The sequence below is a fragment of the Bombus bifarius genome, unplaced genomic scaffold, assembly GCF_011952205.1.
Source record: "Bombus bifarius isolate JDL3187 unplaced genomic scaffold, Bbif_JDL3187 scf7180000008030, whole genome shotgun sequence".
NCBI lineage: Eukaryota > Metazoa > Arthropoda > Insecta > Hymenoptera > Apidae > Bombus > Bombus bifarius.
The window spans coordinates 585,728-611,702 of record NW_022884401.1 but is presented as its reverse complement, the minus strand read 5'-3'; the positions used below and the strand labels follow the sequence as shown (position 1 = coordinate 611,702).

The window sequence follows — 25,975 nt, the reverse complement described above, 5'->3', positions numbered from 1 at the left end:
CACCGCTCCGTCACGGAGTGATCCTGCGAGGACGGGCAGCACGCGAAACAGAGAGGACCAATCGTAGGAAGAAAAACCGGAGGAGAGTCTAGCGGAGAAAGGAGGAACGGAGCGAAAGGAGGAAGCGAAAGAGGGAAAGAAAGGAGCGGAAGAGGCCGGTACGCTGGCTGGGTGGGTGGTAAAAGGAAGTTTGCAGGAGGTTCGTTACCGGCAAGCCAGGGTTTCTAGGATAATCTAGCCAACCTGGCGGACCAGGAGGAAGGTGGCTCGACGATGCAGGGCAAGGAGAGCCCCGTCGGGTCCAACACCCAGGAGACCCATCAGTACGTTGGTCCTTATCGACTGGAGAAGACCTTGGGAAAAGGCCAGACAGGTAAGTGCAGCGGATCCCTCGCGCATTTTCTACCTCAAAGATCTCACGACTCGTACGATACGTTGTTTGCGAAGCTTCCACGCTCGTCCGATCGAGACTCTTTTCGATCTTTGACGCCAAGAATCCGCATCGACGAGTTTACGGGAAGAACAATGTCTCGAGACGAGACGAACGACTTTTCCTCTTAAGCTACTCGTCTTGGAACGAGAGACAGTCTTTGGACGAATAAATTCGAATTAACCGTTATGTCGGAATCTATAGGTTGTTACTTTAGTAAACCGCATGGCTACGGTATAAATAGAGCTCGATGCGTGTTTCGGTTTGCACATTGTTGTATCACCCCCAACGTGATGCAACGTCGGTCACGCGAGATATCATAGCACGCAGTCGCATCGAGCCTTCGACGAAATTCGTACGACCCCTCTCGTTCTATTTACGTTACGAAATATAGCTAACGCGCGCTATTAACTTTTCACGAAACGATAATTTACCGGCTGATTACGTGACTTCCATTGACGATCTCGTAGCTTTCCTTTTCGGTCGGTACATCGATCGATTCGAAGGAGAAAGGATCTTCGGGGCTGCTTGTTACGCTTCGTTCGATCGTCCACGGTCCAAGGACGTGCCTCTGGTTTTCCACAGAGTATCCAGCGGCATAATCGCGTTCCGTGGAAAATATAACCGGGTTGCATAGGAAACGAATTTCGTTACACGGTTATAGAACGATTCTGGATCGGAAAGAGAGAAGAGGATGGAGCTACCCCACCTCTTGGACGGGTTGCCGCGAGCGCTTTTAACGTGGCGTCTTTTAACGCGTTGCGTTACCCCCAAAGCGACCAGAATCGCGAAGAAACGGGTTCCCTGAGGAAGAAGAATGCGCTTTTCATTCGCCGCGTATACAGTTTTCCGTGCTACGAGCCGGCGACTGTTTCTGTGAACTCGGCCGCGTAAACAAAAGCCCGTCGAGACAATCGTTGAAACAATCGTCGTGTTACACAGTAATCAGGTCGACCGATTAACCCTCGGACGACCGCGACCAGATTATCCTGACTCAGTGCGATATTTTCCAACGTGGCATACGTAAAAATCACTGTATTCGTTTCAAGCGAGACTATGTTACAACTGTGCGATTTATTCCTATCCGTGATCTATCGAGAAATAACGTAAAACAATGTCCATCTCTATTTCTATATATTTTCTCAAGAAAGTGATTGCTAGAATTGGAAATATTGGATTACTCGGCTAGAGAATCACGTACGAAAGTGCTGCAAAAACGGGCAAACTGAATTGAGAACGAGATCCAATACGGAATTCCGCGTCGGTAGTTGGTGAGTTAAACGAAGATTCAGCTTTGAAACGGACGTCGTCTTTTCTTCTCTCGCGTAATTTTGCTTATGGAAACCTTGTATCGACCTGTACGGAACGAAGACAAAGCCAGGACTTTGAGAAAACGCGAACTCGTCATGTTTTGCCGATTAAAGCCGATTACGTTTCATGACGAAGTTACAAAGGAGCTAAGGTAGTGGTTTCGCGAGAAACGCAACCGTTCAACGTGATTCTTTGCGGCTACGTCGTACAACGAACAGAGGAGAGGACAACCAGGAACAGGTTTCGATGGAGAAGCGTGCGTCACCCCCGCGAGAGTGAACGATAATGTTACAAAGCGCGCTTCAGACTCTGTTCTTGCTCCGACTTCGTCTCTACTCGACTCGACTTCGCGTCGAACGACGATTTCTATTGCGACCAAACGCACGAGCACGAAGTTCGTTCGAGTAGAAAATCGTGCTGTTTCGCGGGGATTTACATCACGCGACACGGCACACTCCCACGCTGCCAACTAACGCTAGAAGCTATATCTACCAAAAGCAACGAAAACGACCGGTCTTTGAAAAATACTCTATCGAATATTTGTACATTTATTACTCTCTTACAAAAGAAATTCCACGCTGTGCAGTACATTTTTGATATTATCAACCGATCCGGGACCATAATCCCTAAACGAAGGCTTGGCACGTTTATAAAATCGTAAAACCAGTTATTTTCACTGGTGTGGTAGTTCCAGCGTCGGCATCGTGATCGATCCGGAACTTTCCTCGTAATTGACAGCGTCGTATTGAACGGTACGCGGCAGAAATTTGAAAAACGCGTGGGAAGTCGTAGGAAACGAGGCAACTGGTTAATTCGGCTTCGGTAAACAGATTGAAGGACCCTCTTACACTTTGACAAGTGCCAGTCATTTTCACTGGCATTGGTATAAGTAACCACAAAATTGCTTTGATTTTGAATAGAAGCAAAGAGAAAAAGGGAAAATAAAATTCGTTATATCGTTTCTTCGGTTATCGTTGCAAAAGTCATTACATCATGACGGGAAAAAACGTAACACGAAGTAGAAATTTTCAAATAAAATTGTAAAACCAGTCGTTCTGACCGGCGTGGTAGTTCCAGTGCTGATATCCCGGCGGATTCTGTATCCAGGAACGGAATTCCACGAGAGACGAAGTAAAGTGGAATCTAATGAAATTGCGAGTCGCGTACCGAATGGCAATTTTCGTTTGTGGTCGAAGCACAGGTACGCGTGCACGCGATACACCGCGACAATCGATGAAGACGTCCCGCGAGCGAAGGTTACCGTTGTCGTTATTGCTATAGTTAGCCCGTGTCGTGTAAGAAACTTTCGAGTCCAGAGACCGCGCTTCAAGATGAACGAGTTCGAGAGCTCGCAGGGCGTGACGCGACAAATCGATGCGATCGAACGTTATGCGGCAAAACAAATTCTTCCTCGTACTCGTGTCAACTTTCATCGTCTTCTTTTTACGATCGGGCCGGCCACTCTCGTCGATTTATTGGTCCGAATTAAACGAAATTCGAATAGCAAACGGTTGAAAATAAAAATTACTCGGCGGTTAGAACAGACGGGAAAAGCGTCCGTTTCGCGGTCGACGCAGGAGAATTAGACGAGCGAGGGCGACCGAATATCACGCGGTTAAAATTATAAAACTGTAGCAAACGGTGCTTCTTTCAAAGTTGCAAAGTGTTGGCTGCTATTAAACGAATTGCAAAGGCGAATTCGTATCGCGCAAAGAGGAAATGAGAAAGGAACGTTATTAAATCTGCCAAGCAGCCAACTGCTTCCCATAGGGACGATTTAACCTGATTTGCTTGCCAAATATCCTTGAGAGATCGCGCGTTTCGATCATCAAATAGCCACGTCACGTCGCGTTGGAACAAGGTAAACCGGAAAATTGGACTACTGCGGAATCCGCTTGTCTTTCTTCCTCGCGAAATCGTCCCACGCGATAATTTACCTACGCGTTGCACTTATACGCGCAAACCTTGAACTATTCGGACAACAACGACAAGCCGGAATGATGCCAAGGCGAAAGGAACAGAGTAGAGATTTGACGATCAGCTTCCATCGAATGCGAAATTCGTCCTCGAGCGAAGGATCGCGCGCTCTTGTTCGTCGTGTCGCGGATTCTCGTTCATCGAACGCGTTATTTCGCAGAAGGGAAGTAACGAAGAAGTCTTTTGGAATTAATATACGCCTGGATTGATAATAGTTTGCCGATAAGGCCGTGACAGACGCACGGCGGACGTTCGTGCATTGGCGAACTCAAGAGAATTCGATGAAGCGTGCAATCCGTGAAACATCGAGATATAATTCGATTTGGTTGGCGAACGCGGTCCTGTCGAATACGAAAAGGGGATGCCGGTAAATACATTTGCGTGTTGCGTCGTGGGTCATCGGCCGAGCGAATCGTCGACGATAGCGTTTAAAATAAATTCTTCCGTTCTCGTTTCGAGAATCTCGCGACCATATTTGACGCTTCGTAGACGCTTTGTCTTTCGCTCGTGCATATCGTCCGCGTATCCGCCAGCTTTATTTATTTCGTTTATACCTTTGAACCATCGAAAGGAAAACTCGCCGCGCGTTTTGTTCTTCATTTTGAATCGACGTTGATTGACAACTCTGTGGATCAGATTAGAGATTTGACGCCACGCTAGATTTGCAATTTTCGTTGCATCGAAACGAGAAAAGACTCGACGATAAGCAGCGATACAAGATTACCAGACTGATAACCAGCATGGAAAGTGGACACGGATGGTCTGACACAGATTCGACGAATTAGTCGCGAACAGTACCTTGACGGATGTAGGCTCGGATCGACACGTCGTCGTCCCCGACGTATCCTCGGCACGAGCAGGGCTTCTCTGCTCTATACCATAAAACGGCCGATTATACGTACTTAGCTTCGTGTACGCGCGCATTTGCCTACGCGAGGACTATATTTAAAATATCGTAGCGCAATTACTAGCCGATATTTAAATATTCCATCAGCTAGACACTCGATAATGAAGCGGCTAGAAAATAGAACGACCTTGAGGTGAAAACGCGCTGGTATCGCAGCCTCCCGTTTATCGCGTTTTATCGCGAGAGCAACGTAACGATCGGAGAACGAGAGATCGACGATGCGTACATAGAACGTGTTCCCATCGTCATCGCGTTATCGAATTATCGTCGACGCAACGTACACTCGTGCACCGTAAGAATATCGAGGAAACAGCGACGCGTTATCGACAGTTGCGTGTCGTAGGTACGGCACCAATTGCGTTACAAAACGGTCGAAATGTAAATTTCGGAGAGATTGATTTCCACGAGGGAAAATGGCTGGCATCGATGTCGGTAAATCGTGCGTGATGCAAGTCGTTAGGGAAAGTGCACTTTAACGCCCTATAGCGACGCTAATGCAATTCTCGTCGATTTGTTGGCGAGCGCGACCAGTCCACGTCCCTCGCCAAATTTTCATCCGATTTACCGGCACGTGGATCGCGGTTGCGATCGCTTAAACGCGCTGTTCGAAACGTACCGGCGACCTTCTTCCGTTGTCCGTTCGCAACGAAACGCGATACGAAACGATGGTTGATTGGAGCGCGTCGATCGCCAACGATTTTTCCGTCATCCGGTTCGATACAAAATTCCGATTCGTTAGCGTCGAATGTGTGGCCGTAACGAGGATAGGTCGTGTTTAATAGGGACAAAGAAAAATCGTCTGGAGCGTTATGAAATGCTCGATAAATTGGAAGAGGAATTATAATCAGCAGGAAAATCGTAAAAGCGGACTCGCAGAAAGGCCATTCGATTAATTAATTGACGAAGGTCGTTCGATTCTTCTAAGCCGTCGCCGACGCTTCTTTGCATCGTTTTCTTTCTTTTCTTTTTTTCTTTTTTTTTTTTTGCCCTTCTACTTAAAGAACAAAAGGAGGGAGGAGCCTACAGCCGGCTGCTTTTAAACGGATAAAGACATCGCGTCGCTGTGGTCTTCGGAGACGGTTTAAGCCAATTTAGCTGGTCCTATAAATCTTCCTTTCCGCGTTATTCCCTCCTATCTGTTCCATCATATTTTCCCTTTCTCCGTCTATCTTTCATTTTCCTTGTCGTCGCAAATACCTAAGCCCTAGAGCCGTAATTCTTGGCCGTACGAACAGCTCGTTTCCACGTATTCAGCTTCCCAATAATTTCCCAATAAATCATAGCTGATTTGCAATTCGATTTCGCCAACGTCAAAGTTGCCTTCCGTTCTAAAACGTTGGAGCGATTCGTTGACGTTAACGGCAGTCGAATAATCCGATGCTCTCCTTCTTACAGACTCTCCGCGTAATCGTGGAACGCTCGTAAACGCTTTTGACCAGTGGAGCGCGCGCGGATACAACGAAGAACAGAGATCAAGTTTGGAAAACGTGTGCTTCACTCCGCTGACGAGTGTCTGTATCGGTATCTTTAGGCTGAAAAGTAATTTCACGAACGAGGGTGCATTCGCGAATTAATTACGAGCCCCGTAAACCGGTCCATGGGCTGTCGTTTGATATTTGGAGTAGGGTTGCGGTGGTCGAAACGTTTCAAACGTTTAGCTACCCGGCCAGATTTCCGCTCCAAACGTCTCGTCGTCGTCCGTGTACATCTTCGGCGTAGCTTTCGCGATTACTCGATTCGAAACTGCCGTTCACCGTACAACCCTTCGCCCGCAGTCGACTACTTATCGTGGCGAAATAATTGGACGAGAGGGTCTCACGGAAACAACGAAGCAAAAGACGGCAGAATTGCAATCGTAGAAGGAAAAGTAACCGCTTCAACGACGTTATCGTTGCACGATGACAGAGCAGTGGCGCGGCACGACACGATGTTGCACGCTTGGAACGATAAGCACGAGTCGATCGTCCGTTGGCGGCAGAACGGAAATATTCCAGAATTTACCCTAAATACGTCGAATCGTTTAAGTTTGCGCGTTTCCGCGCGCAGAATGCTCGCGATCCAATTTAAACTTGTCATTCGATTTACTCGAAGCACAAAATGTATGTTTTCGATTAAAGTTGACAACGACAAAAGCGTATCCTATTCCGTTCTTCTTTGTCACGATTTTAACTACTTTTTCCCCCTGCCGCTCTTAAACTCCGTAATTCAACTTCCAGCAAAGAATCACAGTCGTTGCGTTGCTCTACGATTTCCAATCTCGTGGTCGCGTTTCTCGCGTTCAAAGCGCTTGGCTGGCGTGCGTGTGAAATTAGCGAAATTACCAATCGAATTATGGCGCGTAACGTAAGCCAGGCTCGACGCAAAGTCCTCGCTGGAAAACTTTCCGTGATTTAGCAAATGGAAGCAACTGGAAACCACTCGGCTGAAACCTCTCTGTTTGCTTACCGAGGTAGAAAAGTGTGCACACATAGGATCATGCAGAAGGTTCTCGAACACTGACTCGAATCTCGAAAAAAATACGTCACGCGTTGTACATCGTATCCATTTTTCCACTGTTATTGTCGTACGGAACGTGTTTTACGAACTTGCTCGTAGCTTTAAAAGAGCAGTAGACTCAATGGCGACACAACGTCACCGGTATGAATTGCCTTTTGCCCTGGCGATACAACGCGGATCGAGAGAAAGCCGCGCTCAACGGCGACTAAAACGAACAAAGTAGATGCGACTAACGGAACAAACGGTTTTTACGGCTAACATCGAGCCGTTCGTTCTTTTCGCTTCCCAAAAGATTCGTCGAGTAAGAAAAAAAAGGCGAAACGGACAAAGAAGGACGATCGCGCTGATCCAGGCCGAATACAACGAGCCACTCTTTGCACAAGGAGCTCTACTTGCCGCGACCCTACTCAGCAGCTTTTCAGATTTTCTCTCGCGAGATTGTCCGACTAAAAACGACTGTACCACTCGAGCCGGGCTACTTCGTTCGCAGTGATACGACGTTTCGAAGCAACGACGCAACGCGACGCGGCGTCGCGCCATCCGAGACAGAATCCGAAACAGAATTCAAGTTTTAGTTTCTTCCGAAAACGATCGTCGACGAAAGCGTATCGGTCGAATTAAGGAAACAGCTAATCGCGAACACGTTTGCTTCAGGATTGGTCAAACTCGGGGTCCACTGTGTGTTGGGCAAGAAGGTGGCGATCAAGATCATCAACAGGGAAAAATTGTCAGAGTCGGTGCTGATGAAGGTGGAACGGGAGATCGCGATTATGAAACTGATCGATCATCCGCACGTGCTCGGCCTCTCTGACGTATACGAGAACAAGAAATATCTGTGAGTACCTAGAAAGAGACTGAATTTTTCCGCGAATTTTCCCGCTTTGAGCGAGTCGAGGAAAAACCGAGACCCGCCCGAGATTCATCAAGCTGCACAAGTCGTTGAACTTTAATTCGGCCGTTTGAAAAAGAGAGTATTCGGTGACTCGGACAAACTCAGAGAGCGAGAGAGAGAGAGAGAGAGAGAGAGAGAGTGAGTGAGTGGGAAAACAGGAAAATCTACGGACTAGACAAAAGTGTTTTACTCACGGGACCTATTACTCACGGTGGCAGAGAAGAGAATACACGCTCGGAAAAGTCGGAGTGTACCAGCACTGAAATTGCGCTTGTTCGTTTCAGATATCTTGTTCTGGAACACGTTTCGGGCGGGGAGCTTTTCGACTATTTAGTGAAAAAGGGTAGACTAACGCCGAAGGAAGCGAGGAGATTTTTTCGACAAATCATTTCTGCTTTAGATTTTTGTCATAGTCATAGTATTTGGTGAGTAATGTGAAATTCTCTTCTATTCGAATATATAAAAACGTTGCTTTGAAAAGAATCGGGTCGAAGAGAGATATTTCGTGGAAATACGCAAGCGAAAAACACTTGGTAAATCTATCGCCAAAGCGTATCCAAAGAAATCTCGGTCAGTTGGTTCGACGCAAAAACCATATCGTTCGAAGGACGATGCGAAATTTCTCTCCATTAATTTCGTATGTAACGACGACTCGATAACAGAGTTTTATTCAGACTAGAAGGGTCCCCCAAGTTCTAGATAACATCGGGGATACCTACCACGATCGAATAAATCTAGAAACGGACCTAATTTCTCGCAGGAACACCGTATAACATCGGTTTCGATCGATCGGACATTTAAATTACGTGACCCTAAACCGGGCCACCATTTAGGGTAAGGGCGGCCACGGACGGCTTCATCGGCTAGAAATTCTAGTAAGTCGCTGTACGTGAACGGAAAAATTGACTCGACTAGTCGACTCGACCGACTGTAGTCGAGTTATTTGGGAAGACCCGTGTCTGTAGCCGCCCTAACGCTGTAGTATTAGCTTGTCCGAAAAGTTTCCTTCGTTTTATGAGGAAATAATAGACTCACAACGTTTATTGGTTTATATCATTTTGTCGAATTACATACTATACTATACTATCGAGATAAACACCGCGATATTTCACAGACTTGGTTTCACGTTTGTAAGAGGCTGCACTGTTGTAAAAAACATGTTTGAAAGAAAGACACTTTCCGGACAACCTAATAATTGGTATCGCGTGGAGCGTACCACTCGATATAACCGGGTCGCGGGTTTCTCCTTTTCAGTCACAGAGACTTGAAGCCTGAAAATTTGTTGTTGGACGAGAAGAATAATATCAAGATAGCGGATTTCGGAATGGCGTCGTTGCAACCTGCCGGCTCCATGCTGGAAACCAGCTGCGGTTCTCCTCATTACGCCTGTCCCGAAGTGATTCGAGTAAGTTTCGTCTCTAGCCTGCGCGAGTATTCGCTTCGCCTGCCTAACTTTAATAATTCTGTCGTTAGCCGTAGAAAAGGAGGAAAAGATTGATAACGAAACGGTAATCACGGTCTTTTAAAATACACATTCTGCTTTCTTGCGTTTCCCTTTTGCCGCCCGCCGACAAAACCATCGAGACGAGTTACTACTATTTTATCGTTAGTCGAGTTCCCGTTTGTCGGGAATTTAATTAAAAGGGGGGAAAAACACGGAATAATTGCGCGTTTGCAGGGTGAGAAATACGACGGAAGGAAGGCAGACGTTTGGTCGTGCGGGGTGATACTTTACGCGCTTCTGGTAGGTGCGTTGCCCTTCGACGACGACAACTTAAGAAAATTATTAGAAAAAGTGAAACGAGGCGTGTTCTACATACCGCACTTCGTGCCGCCCGAATGTCAGAATCTGCTGAAGGGGATGATCGAAGTCGATCCGGACAAGAGACTAACGGTAAGTTAGTTTCGCTTTAATATCTCGTTGTTGGTCCGTTAAACGGTTGGTCTGATTGGTCGAAAAGGATTCCAAGTGGAAAGAAGGGTCCATCGGTTGCATCGATCATGCAACTGTCACAAAACAAGCCGACTACTCGGCGCCCACGTTTAACGGGCTAAATTCGAGAGAAATGGTGCGGCAGGCAACGGATCCTAATTTCGAATTTCCTCAGCTGGCGGAGATAAACAGGCACGTGTGGGTGACGGCGGCGGGCAAAGGCGAGTTAGAATTAGAGCTGTCGATGATGGACGTGGTGCAGACGCACGTTATTCCGTCCGTGGAGGCGATCGACCCGGACGTATTGCAAGCGATCGCGAGCTTAGGTTGCTTCAAGGAACGGGACAAACTGATTCAAGAACTCCTCAGCCCGAAGTAAGCGTGGTGGCATGAACGAAAAGACAAAGTTAGCAATTTGCCTCGAGATTAGTTGTCCCCATTCGATTTCTTGGTCCCATTGCCGCGCGTTTCTCTAAAAATCAAAGGAGATATCTTCCTATTGAGCGTTGACAAATAAAAAGTTGTCAATCGCTAAAGAATCTGAATCTCAATTTTCTGTACGTATTCTCCGAACAGTTTCGGTCGTTTTTAACGTTCTACGGTTTTCTCGGTGCAGCCATAACACGGAGAAGGTGATCTATTTTCTACTGTTGGAGCGAAAACGGAGAAGACCAGCGTGCGAGGACGAGTTGGAAGTAATGAGAGGAGGCATGAGAGGATCCGCCGGACAATTGGAAGCGGATCCACCGAGAAAGCGAGTGGACACGTGTCGAGTAAACGGTAGCACGGCCCTGAATCTCGGCGAAATCAGTCACGGTTCTCCTTTAACGCCTCGAAGGCAGTCGAGGTAAGTAGAATAGAAAACGATCGTTCCTGTCGCGTATCACGAATCGGATCGACCACTGTGTGAAAAGCTGCTAGGCTAGGCGACACGCTCGATCGTTTCGCGAATTACTATCTCCGGGCTTCGTCGAAGTTCACGATCGCGTGACCACCGCGATTGGTCTCTCGACGCGAATGCATCGCGTGTACGATTTCACGTGTATTCCCTTTAGGTACCTTTCTTCCGTTCTCTTTGCTTTCTCCCCTCGTGACGTGTCACGTGCGAGCTTCGTTCGCACGATTAGCTTTCGTTCGATTAGAATCGTGTCTCGAGCATCCTGCGACGAACCGATGTCGTGAACGAATCGATGGAACGCCAAACTCGCGAAACAACGCACAATCTGGTCCGAGTCGCGGCTTCCAAATATCCCGAATATCGTTCTCTAAAGTCTAGACGCTTGCGCCAGATCGTTCAAGGGCGGATCAGGACCGACGCTAATACCACTTGTCGCTATAATCCCGTCTAATGCCAACGTTATTCGCAACAAATACCCTTTAGCGGTCGCTCGAGTCATCTGTCTATCTCTGGTCACAATCTTTGTCTCAAACGTGCTCAAACCTGTCGCGAATTAGACTGACGAAACGTTCTTTCCTTTTTTTCCAGCACTAGGCATCATGCGCGTCGTTCGCCAAGTACGGGATGCCACACACACGCGTCGCATTCGCACGCATCGACGCCAGGTAGTTCGCCGTTGCACGGCTCGAACGCTGTCGCAGGATTGCTAAGTCCTCACAGGGCACCACCGACCTCGCATCTAGGCCAGACGATGAGTCCTCATCGGCTGTCGGCGGTAACAACTGCAGCGGGCAACGGAAACACCAGCACACCGCCTGTCGTGGCCCCTGTTCCGGTTCTACCCAACGTGGGAATAGAAATAAACGACGTCCAGCAGGGTGAGCGTTCGCATTATTTTCTCCCTTGTTCTCTTTCTGGTTTTACTCGGCGTTATAAAAATCGATCGGGTCGTTTTACGAGACTTTGCCTAAAGGAACCTCCTCGTTGTCATTCGCGATAGTCCAACGCGAAGAAACGGATGATCGTTCGCCTAGAAAACGCTAATAATCGAATTTCTTGTTCGGGGCAAACCCCGATTATTCTACGGGTCTTTGGTCCCGTTGCTCGACGAGGATTCGATCGAGCAAGACGCGCGAAAACAAAGGATAAGTGAAATTACCGCTTTACGGTATGTAACACCACAGCTTGACCGATTCGAGGATCTAATAGCAGTTTACGAAACACTTTGCAGAAATAACGTCGAGATTTTAATGGCGTTATCTAACCAAGCGTTAGATCGCTGAACAAGAAACTATCCGATGTCCTTCTACACAATCGATACACCTCGCCAGGTTACGTTATTTCGATGAATAATCCATTCTTCCGAAGTGCCCTGCAGATTGTGTTTCGCGAATTAATCGACTGTAAATCCTCGTAAAACTAGTTAGCTGGCTCAAAGCTCGAAGATGCATTTATACGTTACGAAGCGTACCAAAATACATTAGGTCGTCCGAAAAGCGTCTTTCTTTTACAAACGTGTCTTTTACAACGATGCATCTTTATACGAACGTGAAACCTAATCTGTCAAATGTCGTGGTCTTCGTCTTCATAGAACGAAATGGATCATACGTAATTCAATAAAATAATAGGAATGCGCATCTATTGTTCCCTTATAAAACGAAAGAAACTTTTGGAGCTACCTGATGTATCTGCTAAAAAACGCGATCCACCAACGACGGTATATAGGAATTCGTTTGCTTTCTCGTAAACTTCGATCGGAGATGTGGCGGCACTCGACAACAAATACCGCCACTCCACACTAACTACCACGGGACGACGGCAGCGCAGTGGTTAGCGCGCGCCTTAGGTTACGAACGTTCGGGACCCGAGTTCAAATCCCGGCGACCTTAGACCCGAAGGAAGGGCCATTCCGTGTTCGTCGTAGCCGTAGATCCAGATTGCCACAGTCTTAGATTCGCGATGATCGAAGTCTCGGTAGCCCTATCACGGTCACACCTCTTTTCGCTGTCGATCACGTCGGGGTCACCAGTTTGAGGTGATGTGTCGTGATAGGTACTGAAGAAACACTCGAATATATTTAACAATAAATATTAATTAACAATATATTCTATGTGTACACGTGGCGTAAAACTCGCGGTTACTAATTTCGGTTCGCGGTTCGCGATTACAAGTTCGAACTCGGGTCGATGCGTTTCGATATGCGATACAAGTTCGGACAATGATTGCCTAAGATGTCGAGCAACTCGGATCAGCGATTGCTGCCAACTACCAACTATCAATTCGGACAGGCGTCCAACGACTAACTTTCCGTCACGATGATGCTGCATAGGAAAACTATCATGGCGTGTGTTCGGAAAGTGCAGGAAATGGACGTCGCTGTTAATTGGCTAACTTTGTGTTGGTGGTTGAAAAAGGATGCTAACCGCCCCTGAGAGAAAATTGCTAGCGGCAAGCGTCGTACGTGAGAAAAGCAGATTTCCAGCATCTTCCCGTAGTGGGTATAGGGACTGTTAAGACAAAGACTATTTGTCCCTTTGGAGGACCTCAAGTTAAATAAATCCTAAGGTCTATAGCGGGTCCTTAGGCTAGCTGAAAATATTCTGTAAGAATGTATCGACATCTGGCAATCGTCTTGTCCGAAGGATAGGGTCTTTGTGTAGCGAGCCACGGGACAGAACCGTTGGAAAGTTTACTGTCGAGTGTCGCTACAGAGAGTAGAGTCATTGGCATAAATAAACATCCAATTAGAGAAGAACGTTTGATCTGCAACCTGGTAAAACGGGTAAAAGTAGCTGAAACGAGGCGCAGGTGTCCAGAGTGTTTGTACGGGGCAAATGGCGAAAGCCTTGTCTGAGTGCGCGTGTTTTATCTTGCCAGAAAGAGCTAATAGCTGGAACGATTTTAAAAAATGCAAGTGACCGTGCTTACGCCGCATAACGAGCACACACCGCGTACGACGTATCATTGTTAAAGACTGGATACGCGTCGTCATCGTGGCTCATCGTCGACGAGCCTCTATGTGGCTCACTCGCTTCTTCTTTTTCTTTTCTCCCTCTTTTCAACACCGTGATCGGCCGAAACACGGAAGAAGCATCCTTTCTTCCAGACGATGCTACGCGTTCTTTTGCTCTTTAACCGCCTTCGCGTACAACGCAAACATCCGATTCTGCGTTTATCGCGCGCAATTAAAAATACACGTAATATTCGATTAAACCCGTTTACCTTCTGTCCGACAAAATAATTTGTTATCGTCGTGGCGAAGATCATGGCCGCTCGTTGTAACTTGGCGTTCGCTTCGAAACGCAAAGGATACGCGATGGTACAGGTAAAGAATAGTCCGTTTCGCAGTAGTCGCGGTCGGCGTTACACCGCCAGGCTCGCCGCACACCGGCGCCGGATCTAGCGCTCATCACTGGCGATCGAGGTTGACGACCATCAAGAACTCGTTCCTTGGCAGTCCCCGATTTCATCGACGCAAGTTGCTCACAAGCGCCGAGGAGGTAGGCTCTCTTGATTTTTCACCTTTTTCAACGAAACGGAGAAAGCAAAGAATAGAAATTAAACGTGCTTCGCTTTGTTCCGCGAAGGTACATCTCACGCCGGATTCCTCCCCGGAACTTACGAAGAAATCATGGTTCGGTAGTCTGATGACCACGGAGAAAGACGAAACGTTCACCATTCTGGTAAAAGGGAAGGCTCTAGCCAGCGTCAAAGCCGACCTGATTCACGCCTTTTTATCGGTAAGTTTACATCGAAACGTCGTACGCTCGTGTACGCTGTTTACACGGGCCCACGTTAATGGCAAGTTTCGTTCAACAGATAGCGGAGTTGTCTCACAGCGTAAGCTCGCCGATGTCCTTCAAAGTGGAATACAAAAGGGGAAGTACGGCGCCGGCAATGTTCCAAAGACAAGTCCGTTTTCAAGTGGACATTAGCGCCATATCGAAACAGCCGAGCGAACCATTGTTCGCTATTACTTTTACTCTGCTAAGCGGTAAGTGAATTCTCTGATTTTCCATCGCAACGCCAACCTTCTTCATTTCCGATAGTAAAGAGCTTTCGCGTTTTTTCGCCTCCTGGATAATTGCAGAATTTCGCGCGCGACTTTAATTTGCGAAATATCGAGTTGGCGATACGAAAGGACGGCCGAGGGTACGAAGCACCCTCGGAAACAAACCACGGACAAGGGTAGATCGGTAAGGTGGTGGCGTTTGGCAATCGTCCAAGCGCAACTAGATCGATGTTACCTTGGCCAGTGGAATTTTGCCGTCTTGTCGACGTATGTGCGCGTGTATAATTACAAGTCACAAGTCGCAGTGCTCTCGGGTTTTTCTCTTACGGTTTGTCGCTCGTTCGCGCGCCGTTTGATTTACACCGCGCGCGTCTACTCGACGAGGTAATCCCGTTGCATCCCGATTTCGACGACTCAATTTTCCATCGATGTTTTATCTTTCAGGAAACATCCGAAGATTTCGAAGGGTCTGCGAGCACATTCAGTCGCAGGTCTGCTCGAGAAGCGTAGGAATAAATTTGGGAGGGCAAAGCCGCGCGGCACCGCCTAGTCCGCGAGCATCTCGAAAATTTACCACGGAGATGAGCGAAAGTTCCAGCTGCGGTAGCGACACCAGCGAACGGTTATTTCTCAGCCCGCACCCAGCTACCAGACAGGTAGTCTGTTTCAACAAGGTAGTGCATCGTCATCTTCCTCCTCCCTCGCATCATTGTCGCGATAATTCTTTCCTTATCTCGCAAAAATCATTCTTCGTGGAAAGCAATTACGACAGGTGATAGCCTTCTATTTAATTTTGAACGTCGAGCCAATTTTCGATGTACTCGTCGTATCGATATCGACAAATTCCTGCTCGTGCGATTCACGACCTTCGTAGTCCCTTCTCGTAGTATATGGCACGCGTAGAAAATAACGCGTCTGTTGTTCGCGCTGTGCACCGGAAACTACGTTAGATGCAAATAGCCAAGTAGCCGCTGGCACGCTAGCAAACCCATTGACGAGACAAGCCATTAGACGAAACGAAATGATTTTTCTCGTTAAAAAGTAACCGTGTTCCGCTACCATTATCAGTCGTATAGTAGCCAATTACGCATTAGTCGTAGCTAGTCCCACGCAATAACAATATCGAGATTTGGGAAACATGGTGAATCGAGAACTACTGTTTTCAGATCGACTCGGACATCGAATCGGACACCTCCGTGTTTGACGTGAAATCGCCGACCCGCGAGAACGGTCGCAGGAGTTCCACGTCAACGAACAACAACAACCCGTTACCAGGCGACGCGACGCCGACTCCTGGAAGTCCGACAAAGGCGGTGCGTAGTAATTCGGAGAGTCAAAACACGCCGGAGAAAAAATGCGTAACAACGATGAGCGGCAATAACATAGCGTGATACTACCAGAACTTCCGTTTCGAGTTTCGATCAAGCTTGAAGAACTTGTGGGACAGTGCCCAGAGATTCTGGTGACCCTCGTACGAGCAGCTCGCTCTATCTCCGATCGAGAAACGATCCAACGCCGGGGAGGCAGCAACGATCCTGAGACGAAGCTTCGGCCGAGGACGAAATAGACTTCAAGGAGGCATTACCGATCCGAAAGGAGAGATCGACATTTAACCGAAAAACCGAATAAAAATACCTCGACACGACTTCCTTACGTCGCGAGCAAACGAACGAGAGATTGTAACGGATAAATTCGGAGCGTCGAAAGCGATCGAGGAGAGACGATCCTGAGGAAAAGTTCGACAATAGTCGTCGTTCTGAGAGACGAAGACCAGAGAAACGAGACATCCGTGTGAAAGGAGAGTAAATCAGATTCGGATGAAAAATATGAAGGAAATGCTCGACGTCCAACTCTCGGATCGTTCGGCGACGCATCTCGTGCACAAAGCATATTCGACTGGCAAAAACGACGGAGGAAATTTGTGCCGCAACGCGAATCCTTCTCTTTTGATGTTTCGTTTGCATAGTGATCGTGTGATCGTGTGATCGTTTTGTCAAATCGTAGCACGGTTTTACCTGAAAGTGAAGTGCAATAGTGACATCGTACCGGTATACGTCGGATCGTGCCGTTGTAAGAATGGTTTACCGGTACGTATATCTTGTTGTGTATCGTCAATTAGCGATTTCGTTTTACCTTTTCGTTTGTTTCGAAGAAAAAGCTGGAGAAGTTAAGCGAAAATCGACTGTCGTACGGACAGGTTTCAAGTTACACGAACTTCTCGTCGAGTCGAACTCAATGGAAATCGATTTTCTGTTAACCTCTCCGGCTTTTTCCATTTTAAACATCGTTGAGACGGTTGCGTTCATCGTAGACGCTAATTAGTTGCATCTTTAGGCGATTCTTTAAACGACTTTGTTGCATATTGCTATTGCGTCGACCATTAGATACGACGAAGCTATTCGATTTTCTTATTGTTCGACAAGTCGAAACATTATACAACGTCGATTATCCGAAAGTCGAGTTTCGAAACTTTCGCCCAAACGTTCTACGCGCTTCTCGCCATAAGTATGCGCTATTCTCTTTCTTCCTTTGTTTCCAACAGTCGATAGTTTTTCTTGAGCAATCTAACGGATCAACTACTCGTGAATTCGCGGACACCGAGTCTTTCTTACTCGCTTCAGGCAATCGATGTTTTATCGGAAACAACAAAGAGTCGGATATATGCCTTATACGCAAAAATACCCTAATATTGATTCCAAGCCGCCTTAATCAAATATAAAGTAATGCAACTAATGTTCCACTAATGGGAGTAAATATTAAAGTTTTGTGAAACGAAACTTCTCGAGTTAAGTGGGAAAATGGAAACTCTGGAGAAGAGACGCTTGTTCGGTCGACGTTTCACATTAACGCTATTTTTACATTGCGCGATAAAGACGATACTTTCTAATTTGTTTAGTGCTTCGAAGAATCTAGTGTAAACTGATAGGCGTATTTTTGCGCGGAGATAAAGACGAAAAACAGGAAGATTCTGACGTTCGTCGGCATTTTCCATCTTCGCTCTCGTGAAATTTTCGAACAGCGGACAAGCCACGTTTTCGATCGCGCATCGTTTCGCATGCTGACAATTTCGAATCTGGAATTTTTGAATCCTCGATCGTCTTATCAGCGACTCGCCGTTACAGCCAGCTCCTATTTCTCGGTACACGATCGCGAACCAGCAAACTTTACGAACGAGTCGCTGAAATTGTCTCGCGATGTTTCTATAACTTTTACGGGACGCGCGTAGTAGAGAGAAAAAGGGAAACGCAGGATCAACGGGGAAAGTAGGAAAAAGAAACGCGTTAAGGGAGAAAGAAAAGAAGAAAATCCACTCGCGACGCAACGATCGCGTCGAGAGATTTATTTTTTGCACGCACGAGAAAACATTTCAAAAAGACTAATATATAAATATATAAATACGAATATAAATATATAAATAAATGAATAAATAAATAAATATACATATATATATATATATATAAATATCAACAATTTATATATATATATAAATACACACACACACACACGTACATATATGTATAAGTAGATTTCACTTACGAGCGACGCGTTGCAACGCGTACGGCTTCTTGTCTGCTACTTATGCGAAAATAGACGACGAAAATGAGAAACGGAGGGAAAGAGAAGGGACGAGAGAACGCAGCAAGATGAAATCTAGCGTTTCTAATCATAGACTAATAGAGATAAGTGATTTCAAAAGAAAAGAAAAAAAATGTTATAATTAAATATCGTACACGTTTTTCTCAATACACAGAAACATATCTCGAAAATAATCCTGGCTTCTTAGTGGAACGACGAATGCATCGTGAACGTGATTATAGAAAGAAAAGATGAGCACCGTTTTTAATCGAAGGCTCGCTATAGACGTAACCAAAGTCGAATCCTGCCGAACGTAGAAGTCTCGACGAACCGAACGAAACGCCCGTGTACCCCTGGTCGACGCGACCCACGTGGTTACAAACGGATCGACTCTAGAATGTTAAACGGTCATATCGAATCGTGCAAAATCGCCTAGCGTTTATATTTTTGTTAAATATTTCGAGGAAAACAACTGCGCGTTCGCGAACCACTACGCTCCGTGCGTTAAAATCGATCGGACGGGAGATTAGCCAGAGTATGTTGTAACGTAATTTTCGACGAGAAGCAAGACACGTTCGAGACGGTCGGAGTGGTAGTACTCGACAACGAAAGAAGCGTTGCAAGTGTCGTCGGAAAGGAGGGAATGGTTTTCAGTTTCCGTAATTCGATCGTCGGTCGATACACGGCGCAGCAATCGGAGATGGATCCCGTGAAAGTTTGCCATTCTAGTAGATGCTCGATCGATAAATCTTAACGGCAGACGAGTCGAGACGAGGCGTTAGTGATATTAAAGTTTTCGCGATTAGATAGACATAGGCAAGAGAATTCGAACCTTAGATGTTCGCTCGAATCAAAAATATTGCAATGTCGAAGCCCTTAACGATCCCCGATAGCTCTCTCGCTTTAGATATTTAAATTGTACATTGTACGGCGTACGACGACTCGTTCCTACATAAACAGCTACGTACGAATTATATCGAGAGAAAGGAGTATGCGGATCGTTGTTCCGACCAACGCTTCGAAAACGGAGAAATTCTTTTTGCCAAGAAAAACGACATAGTCGTAGTCTTCACTAGGTAAAAATTCGTTGCGATCCTATGGACGACGCAACGACGTTTTGTTATATCACGGGACGCGGATCAAAATTATAGGGTAACGTTTGCTCGTAAGAGATTCGAATTATTTTCTCTCCGTATCATCGCTGCGTTTTTCCCTCGTGAAAATCGACTGCAACAAAAGGAAACGTTTCGGGTTTTCTTCTCGAGGTATGACACCCGGTTTCGACGATGGCGAGATGGACGAACAAAGAGAGTCGTAACAACAGAAAAGCGAAAAATAGTCGGACGTAAGCCTGGTTTAATTGATAGGCGATTAGATTACTCGTTCTTACCGATTCCCCTATTTGTACCACAACATTCCATTAAGAAGCTTGCAGATAGAAAATAAAAAGATGCTGTAATCGTTTGACGTACGGCACCTTCTATGCTTCTGATCCAGAGGGAGAATGGAAGCAGCAAAGAAACAGAGAGGAAGAATGCGTACGAGCGTGAACGACGGATCGTTTGTTGCGTGTCGAGGAAATAAAACGGGCTTTGCAATACGCGAAATCGCAAGTAAACTAATAAAATGGTAAAGAGAGAAAGGGAGGGGAAGCAAGAGAGCGTGTATGTGTGTGAGTATGTTATGCGTGAGCGAGGTGAGATTGCTGTTGGATAGCTGAAGCGACTCGTTGATATTTTATGCGTCATACAACATAACACACACCACTAATTCGTAAATTCAACTTAGACGTAAGCTTGCGGTTATCTATTTACTAATTGCGGATTAATGTAAAACCATTCGTAAGACGTAAGTAACATAGACGTAACTAAAGAAAGGGGGAAAACTCGTAGGATGATTACGGGAATGGGAAAAAGAGACAGATGCGAGGCAGGGGGTGTGAGAGGGAGGGAGACGAGGAAACAAGGAGAAACAAATTACCGGCCATACTAAGCTAGGATTTTATATCGTGCGAATTTAAGAATGGAGAAAAATACTAAAGTACTTCGGTGAATACTCGAGTGAATGGATTAGGTGTCGAGCATGAAATAGCTCGGCATCATTTTCTGTCTGCTGCTTTTTCTTTGCAATTGGGCGTGCCGCGTGGCGCACGCGCTTGCCTCACCTGTCACGCGTATCGCACGACGGACAATTAATAATACTCGCTATCCCTCATGTGTCTCCGATTTATTTTTCGATTCGCTTTTGCCTCACGTGACTCTGTGCCGACGCGCGGCGATTCCTTTCGATCACCTGTCTCGATCCGATAAAAACGCTGCCACCGTTCTCTGATGTACGTTTCTACTCGTTTCGTTTATCGAATCTGCACACCTTTTCGATCAACTCTGTTAAAATAATACTCGAATCGTTCTAACGTGTATCTCGTAAACGATCAGGATCATCATCGATCGTCGTCGCTCTGTCTACTTTCTGTTACCGTTCTCTTACCTCTATTTTATTCGTTTCCCGAAATACACAACCGTAAATCGTTCGCGTATCTACGTTTATCACATATACTTTGAATACCAAAATCCACTTTCCGTTATATACGTACGTATAGGATACTACTGTTCGGATGTATTTGCAAAAGTCTGGCGACTCGTTTGATGGAAGAAGAAGTCTGAATGAGATTCACCGTGCTTGTCGCTCAGCGCACAGAGGGCATGCGTGCTTTTCCTGGTATATAGAGACGAGATTGCCGAGCAGAAATAATAAATGCAACAGCGTCTCTTCGACTGGACATAAACCTGTAGGAATTATACAAATTCCCAATACCGTATCCTTAAGGCATTAAGCTAGGCAAATAGAGATTTTTATACAATTTATAAGGCGATTTGCAATCGATTGATTTATCGCACGTTTACTTGTTGACGTTTTGTTATATACACACGGGCGCACTATGCTTTCGAACCTGCATCGTGGCAGCCTTGTTTAAGGAATCCGATTAAACGGATTATAGCGTTGTATCATTGAAATACCGTTGTCAGATCGTACGGAAATCCAATCAACCAATTTGTTTTTTCATAGAAATCCGTACGAACAAGAATCATCCTCGTGTTACTTGCTTCTTTTTTGAATAAAAAAAAAAAAAAAAAAAGAAAAGGAAGAGACGACTAACTCGCGTTCGTAGCTTCTTTCAGCCTCGTGAACCGATCCGATCACTTTCGCTGTACTTTTTCGGAGATATAAAGTTCCGTAGAAATAATGGAAAATAAACGATTGATAATAAAAAAAAAAAACCATTGAAAACACTCTATCCACTGTTTGCGTTGGATTTGTCGAGCGAATGGTACGGTAGGAAGGTTGCTGCGATGCACGCATCGTAGCGCCTAGATGAACGCATTACCTATTGTAAGATATTCTCTCTCGTCGCTCGAGGTTTAAAACTAATCGATTATTATCGTGCTTCTGACACATTCGTATAATTATCGTGTGTATTTACGAATCTCTGTACGGGCGTGATGTGGTGCACAACGGATAGATGAGCAAGAGAGATAAAACGAAGAACGAAGCTCGAAGGTTGCCCACGTACGTTGACCATCAACGATTCCGTTTACGAACAATGTTCGCTTTGACGCGCAAATCAGATTCTTTCCGCTGGAACGAGGCTGATTGCCGCACGGGAACGTCGGTAACGTCGTTCCGTTACTCTCTGCACGAAACTGAAACCTCCGCCAACCTCTCGAGCTCGCCAACCGCTCCAATTAGCTTATCGACTAGAACGAAACACTTCGTTCCCCTATCATTACCAGCTTCGTCTTCGAATTCACCTTCGGATTTACTTACTGACGCGTTTCCAAGCGAAAGCGTTTATCGCGAACACGACACCGTAACTCGATTCCTCTCGCAGAACGAATGCCAAATCTTATCGAACCGTCGCCTCTTTTTTCATATACCACGAATCATGCTCTATCGTTCTCACAGATTGTCTCTTCGTTTAGGTTTCATTGATCGTAACCGGTCGCAAAAAAAAAAGAGAATATGTTGGCAATGCGTCAAATTTTCATCGTTCAAATGCGAATGACTGGGTTCACACCGAGGAAGCCTTCAAAGATTCGTCTCAAACGGTTCCATCTATAGAGGGAGAAGCGTGAAATTTTGAAACGAACGGTAAACTCGTAAAGAGGCAGAAGCGGAAAAGAGGAAAGGGAGCATTGTCCTAAGATAGAAGCGTTGCCTGGCACGGTAGGTCGGCGCACCTTCGGCCAATTCGATCTTGCACGGTCGCGAATTAACGCCGCGACCAACGACGTCCGACTAGTTAGTAAAGTTTAGTAAAGGCGTGAATCTGTAGTTCCACTGTGTTGATCGCTGTATTGTAAGCAAAATCGACTAGAAACACACCCGGAGACGCTTCTTTTCACGCTATACTGTTCGCTGGGTTACCGACTTCTTCACCGTTTACGCGTAGACGCCACCGTGCACCGATTTTTAGTATTTCAATGCTTTTCACGTTAACACGCAACACGCGTTTAGTTTTCTTCCTATGGTTGGCAACAACTTTCTACCCTTTGCACTTGTACCGGTATTATTCTTCGTGCCGTACCGTGTTCACGAAACTTGGATACAATCGATGCTAAATAATCTGGTACTTTTATAAATATGGCTACGCCATTACGTATTTTAATTGAAAAAATGGGAAAGTATGTTTGATAGAAAGTTTGACGCGATAGCGCGTTACGTCAAAATTTACGCAAAGTGCAAAGGGACGAACGATAATTTTCTTATACAGCCGATTCGACGAAAACAACTGACGAAGATATTGTTATGTCGTAGGAACGCAAAAAAAAATGGTACGAACGCGAAATAACGTTGCTCAGGGCTGTCGGAAAATTATTGGCCAAGATTACTATGCGATCGTTGCTACTAAAAAGAAAGAAAAAATCAAAACGCCTTTTCAATAGGGAAACCCTTAGTGCTGAATTATCCATATTCATAGCCGTAGCAACGAAGATATTGCTTTCACGATTGATTTAGCAATCTCACGACACACCTTTAATACAGGCATATCTCAACGATAAAAAGTTTCAAAATCGAAATGTCGTACACGAGGGATCCACGAGTCGTATCTCGTGCAAACGAGCTTCGATTTCTATTGTGAGTATCGATTATATGTATTTCGTGTGAAGTCTTTCACTATTGTAGCAGTATACTAATCTGTTAAACGATAAAGAAAATCATATTGACGTACGAAGTGGATGGTAGTGATAAGTTACGGGCGCTTTCAAACGTTATTCAAAGTTCAAATTGTCTAGAAATTTAAAATTCTCGAATAACGGCCATCTGTAAATGATCGTTTGAATAAAAATTTTGACGTTTCGAACTAACGAATTCCTAATTTCAATTTATCGAATACCGATTGGATAACTGAGTAACTTCCGACGTTTGTTACGATAAGATTTTGTATAAAGTTCCAAAAATGAAATAGCACGTTTATTATCGATTGTTATGCGTGTATCGAAACAAAACGATTGTTACCTGAGAATTTCGTGTGAAACAGTTCATATCAAAGATACATAATCAATATTCTATTTAGAGGATCCCAGAGGTACAGCGATTCGATTTGCCAATTACGCGTTGTATGTACCGAGTATTTAGTAACGTCCATGACAACTGACAATAACGGCTGTGAGTCCGAAGATGTGTTTTCTGAAAAGTATTCCTTATTGTAAACCATTTCGCTTGACTTGCCTGCGTGAATTTAAACTTCCGTCGAAATTCTAGTGGGAACCGATCGTACAACGCTATATTCACACAATAGAAACAATTCGATAGACAGGCTTCGATTATACATTCGGTTATTCGATGTGTACCGAATAACATAAAAAGTAACTATGGTTCGTAACTTTAACAATAGCATTACCTTGCTATGCTATTATTTCAAGAAGATGAAAGCTCGAAATTTGTTCATTTCTAATAGAGCGTTAGAGCAGGTGCAAATATGTTTGAGTATTAAACTTTTGGTCGGTTTTCACAAAAGAAATTTCAAAAAACGGGACGACGATCTATCTAATCGATGCATGAGTACAACAATGATATACATACATACATACATAGGTACTCACCATATGCAGCCGATTACGACGAAGTTACAAAATACTTGTCGCTTATTTTGCAAATAAAGAGCACTCCTAACAAAAAGTGGTTACATCGATTTGAGAGTTGTTAATCTGCATCACAGAATTAATCAATGACCGCGTCACACAAACGGTCGCAGGAGATATACAAACAATGGATCTTTAGGCCGGTTTCAACGATATATGAAACACCGATGAAATATATTGACAATTTTGAGTATGTGATAAAATAAAATCGTTCGAAATTTTGAAAAAGTACAACTTTATGAAAGAAGACACAAACGTGTTCGAAGACTCGAAAACTTCCACGCCGGAAACACGAGAAAGGAATATGGCTTCGAGTTGCTTTACAAGTTGATGCAATTATCGATCGTGAAATCGATTAACCACTTTTGAAATGCCCGCGTTTAGCGGCAAACTGACTCCATAAAATTTGAACGATCGTGTTCAGAGGGATTAGGGATTTGCGCTAAATTCAATGCACTTGCAGTAAACTATTTTTTTACGAAGAGAAAAGAAACAATCCTGCCCTGAAACCCTTGTTCCGCATAACGAAGAACTAGTTTCTTTTTTTAAACGTTCAATTCCTGAAACCACGGCAACGGTGTACGCATATTGTGATTCGAGTGTCTCACGGTCCCACGAATCGATTAAATAGTTTCTTTCTTGTCGACCTTAAATGGGTATGTATATATCACCTTGTTTTGGAGAAAAAAAAAACGATCATTACACCACCAGATGTAACCAACATTGATATCACAATTGTTTTATTTTATTTCACTTTATCGAATAACAATTCATTCGATTATTCAATTACTTTTTTTATAGTTTACTTGTGAAGCAAACTACAAATACAGTGTACAGTTATTGTACTAACGAATACTACTGGTACTTGTCACGCAATGACTATGAATTATTATGTATTATTATAAAATAATATCGTTAGTTTTCAAGCAAACGAATAAACACGAGAATGTGGGGAGATAAAAATTGTAACATATTTGTTGATGGCCAATATCAAATATGTATAAAAGTAATAATAATGCAACATTACTAATAAACAAATATTACTAATTCCGTTGTAAACTTAATTCCTAAATTATAATATAAATATCACCTCTATACACTTTATATATGCAACACAATATAGCAAATAGTTAAACTCTAATGGTTAAATATGTATTTATTTTTTATTGCATCCATTTATATACATATACACACACATATGCTTGTTAAGAGATCTATGTACATAGTAATCTCCTATTTATATGTATAAGAAAATTCTTTACGTTATGAAAACAATTATAAAAACAACTTAAATAATTGCAAGTAATTTCATATTAAAAACTTTATAATCTAACGACAGATGTATTTAACTTTGTTTTTGTTTTGAATTTGTAATTTAAGCATAAGGTAGAAAGGTGGAA

At 44.7% G+C, this 25,975-nt stretch overlaps 1 protein-coding gene across 4 annotated transcripts; it reads left to right on the top strand.

Moving 5' to 3' along the window:
* Nucleotides 1–273: 273 nt before the first annotated feature.
* LOC117207419 (serine/threonine-protein kinase BRSK2) lies at nucleotides 274–25,623 on the top strand. 4 transcript variants are annotated; one of them, XR_004487513.1, is made up of 14 exons: nucleotides 274–373; nucleotides 7,776–7,956; nucleotides 8,298–8,438; nucleotides 9,268–9,418; nucleotides 9,692–9,907; nucleotides 10,122–10,321; nucleotides 10,563–10,793; nucleotides 11,433–11,722; nucleotides 14,193–14,344; nucleotides 14,432–14,584; nucleotides 14,664–14,838; nucleotides 15,301–15,530; nucleotides 16,023–16,943; nucleotides 22,413–25,623. XR_004487513.1 is itself a non-coding variant. In XM_033447637.1 (13 exons), the coding sequence occupies exons 1-13, from the start codon at nucleotides 274–276 to the stop codon at nucleotides 16,245–16,247; spliced, it is 2,442 nt and encodes an 813-aa protein (XP_033303528.1). In that variant the 3' UTR covers nucleotides 16,248–16,749. The 4 variants fall into 4 exon arrangements, 3 of the variants coding, with proteins under 3 accessions (XP_033303528.1, XP_033303529.1, XP_033303530.1); XM_033447637.1 differs by lacking the exon at nucleotides 22,413–25,623 and having other exon boundaries at nucleotides 14,196–14,344; nucleotides 16,023–16,749; XM_033447638.1 differs by lacking the exon at nucleotides 22,413–25,623 and having other exon boundaries at nucleotides 15,301–15,512; nucleotides 16,023–16,749.
* Nucleotides 25,624–25,975: the final 352 nt, after the last annotated feature.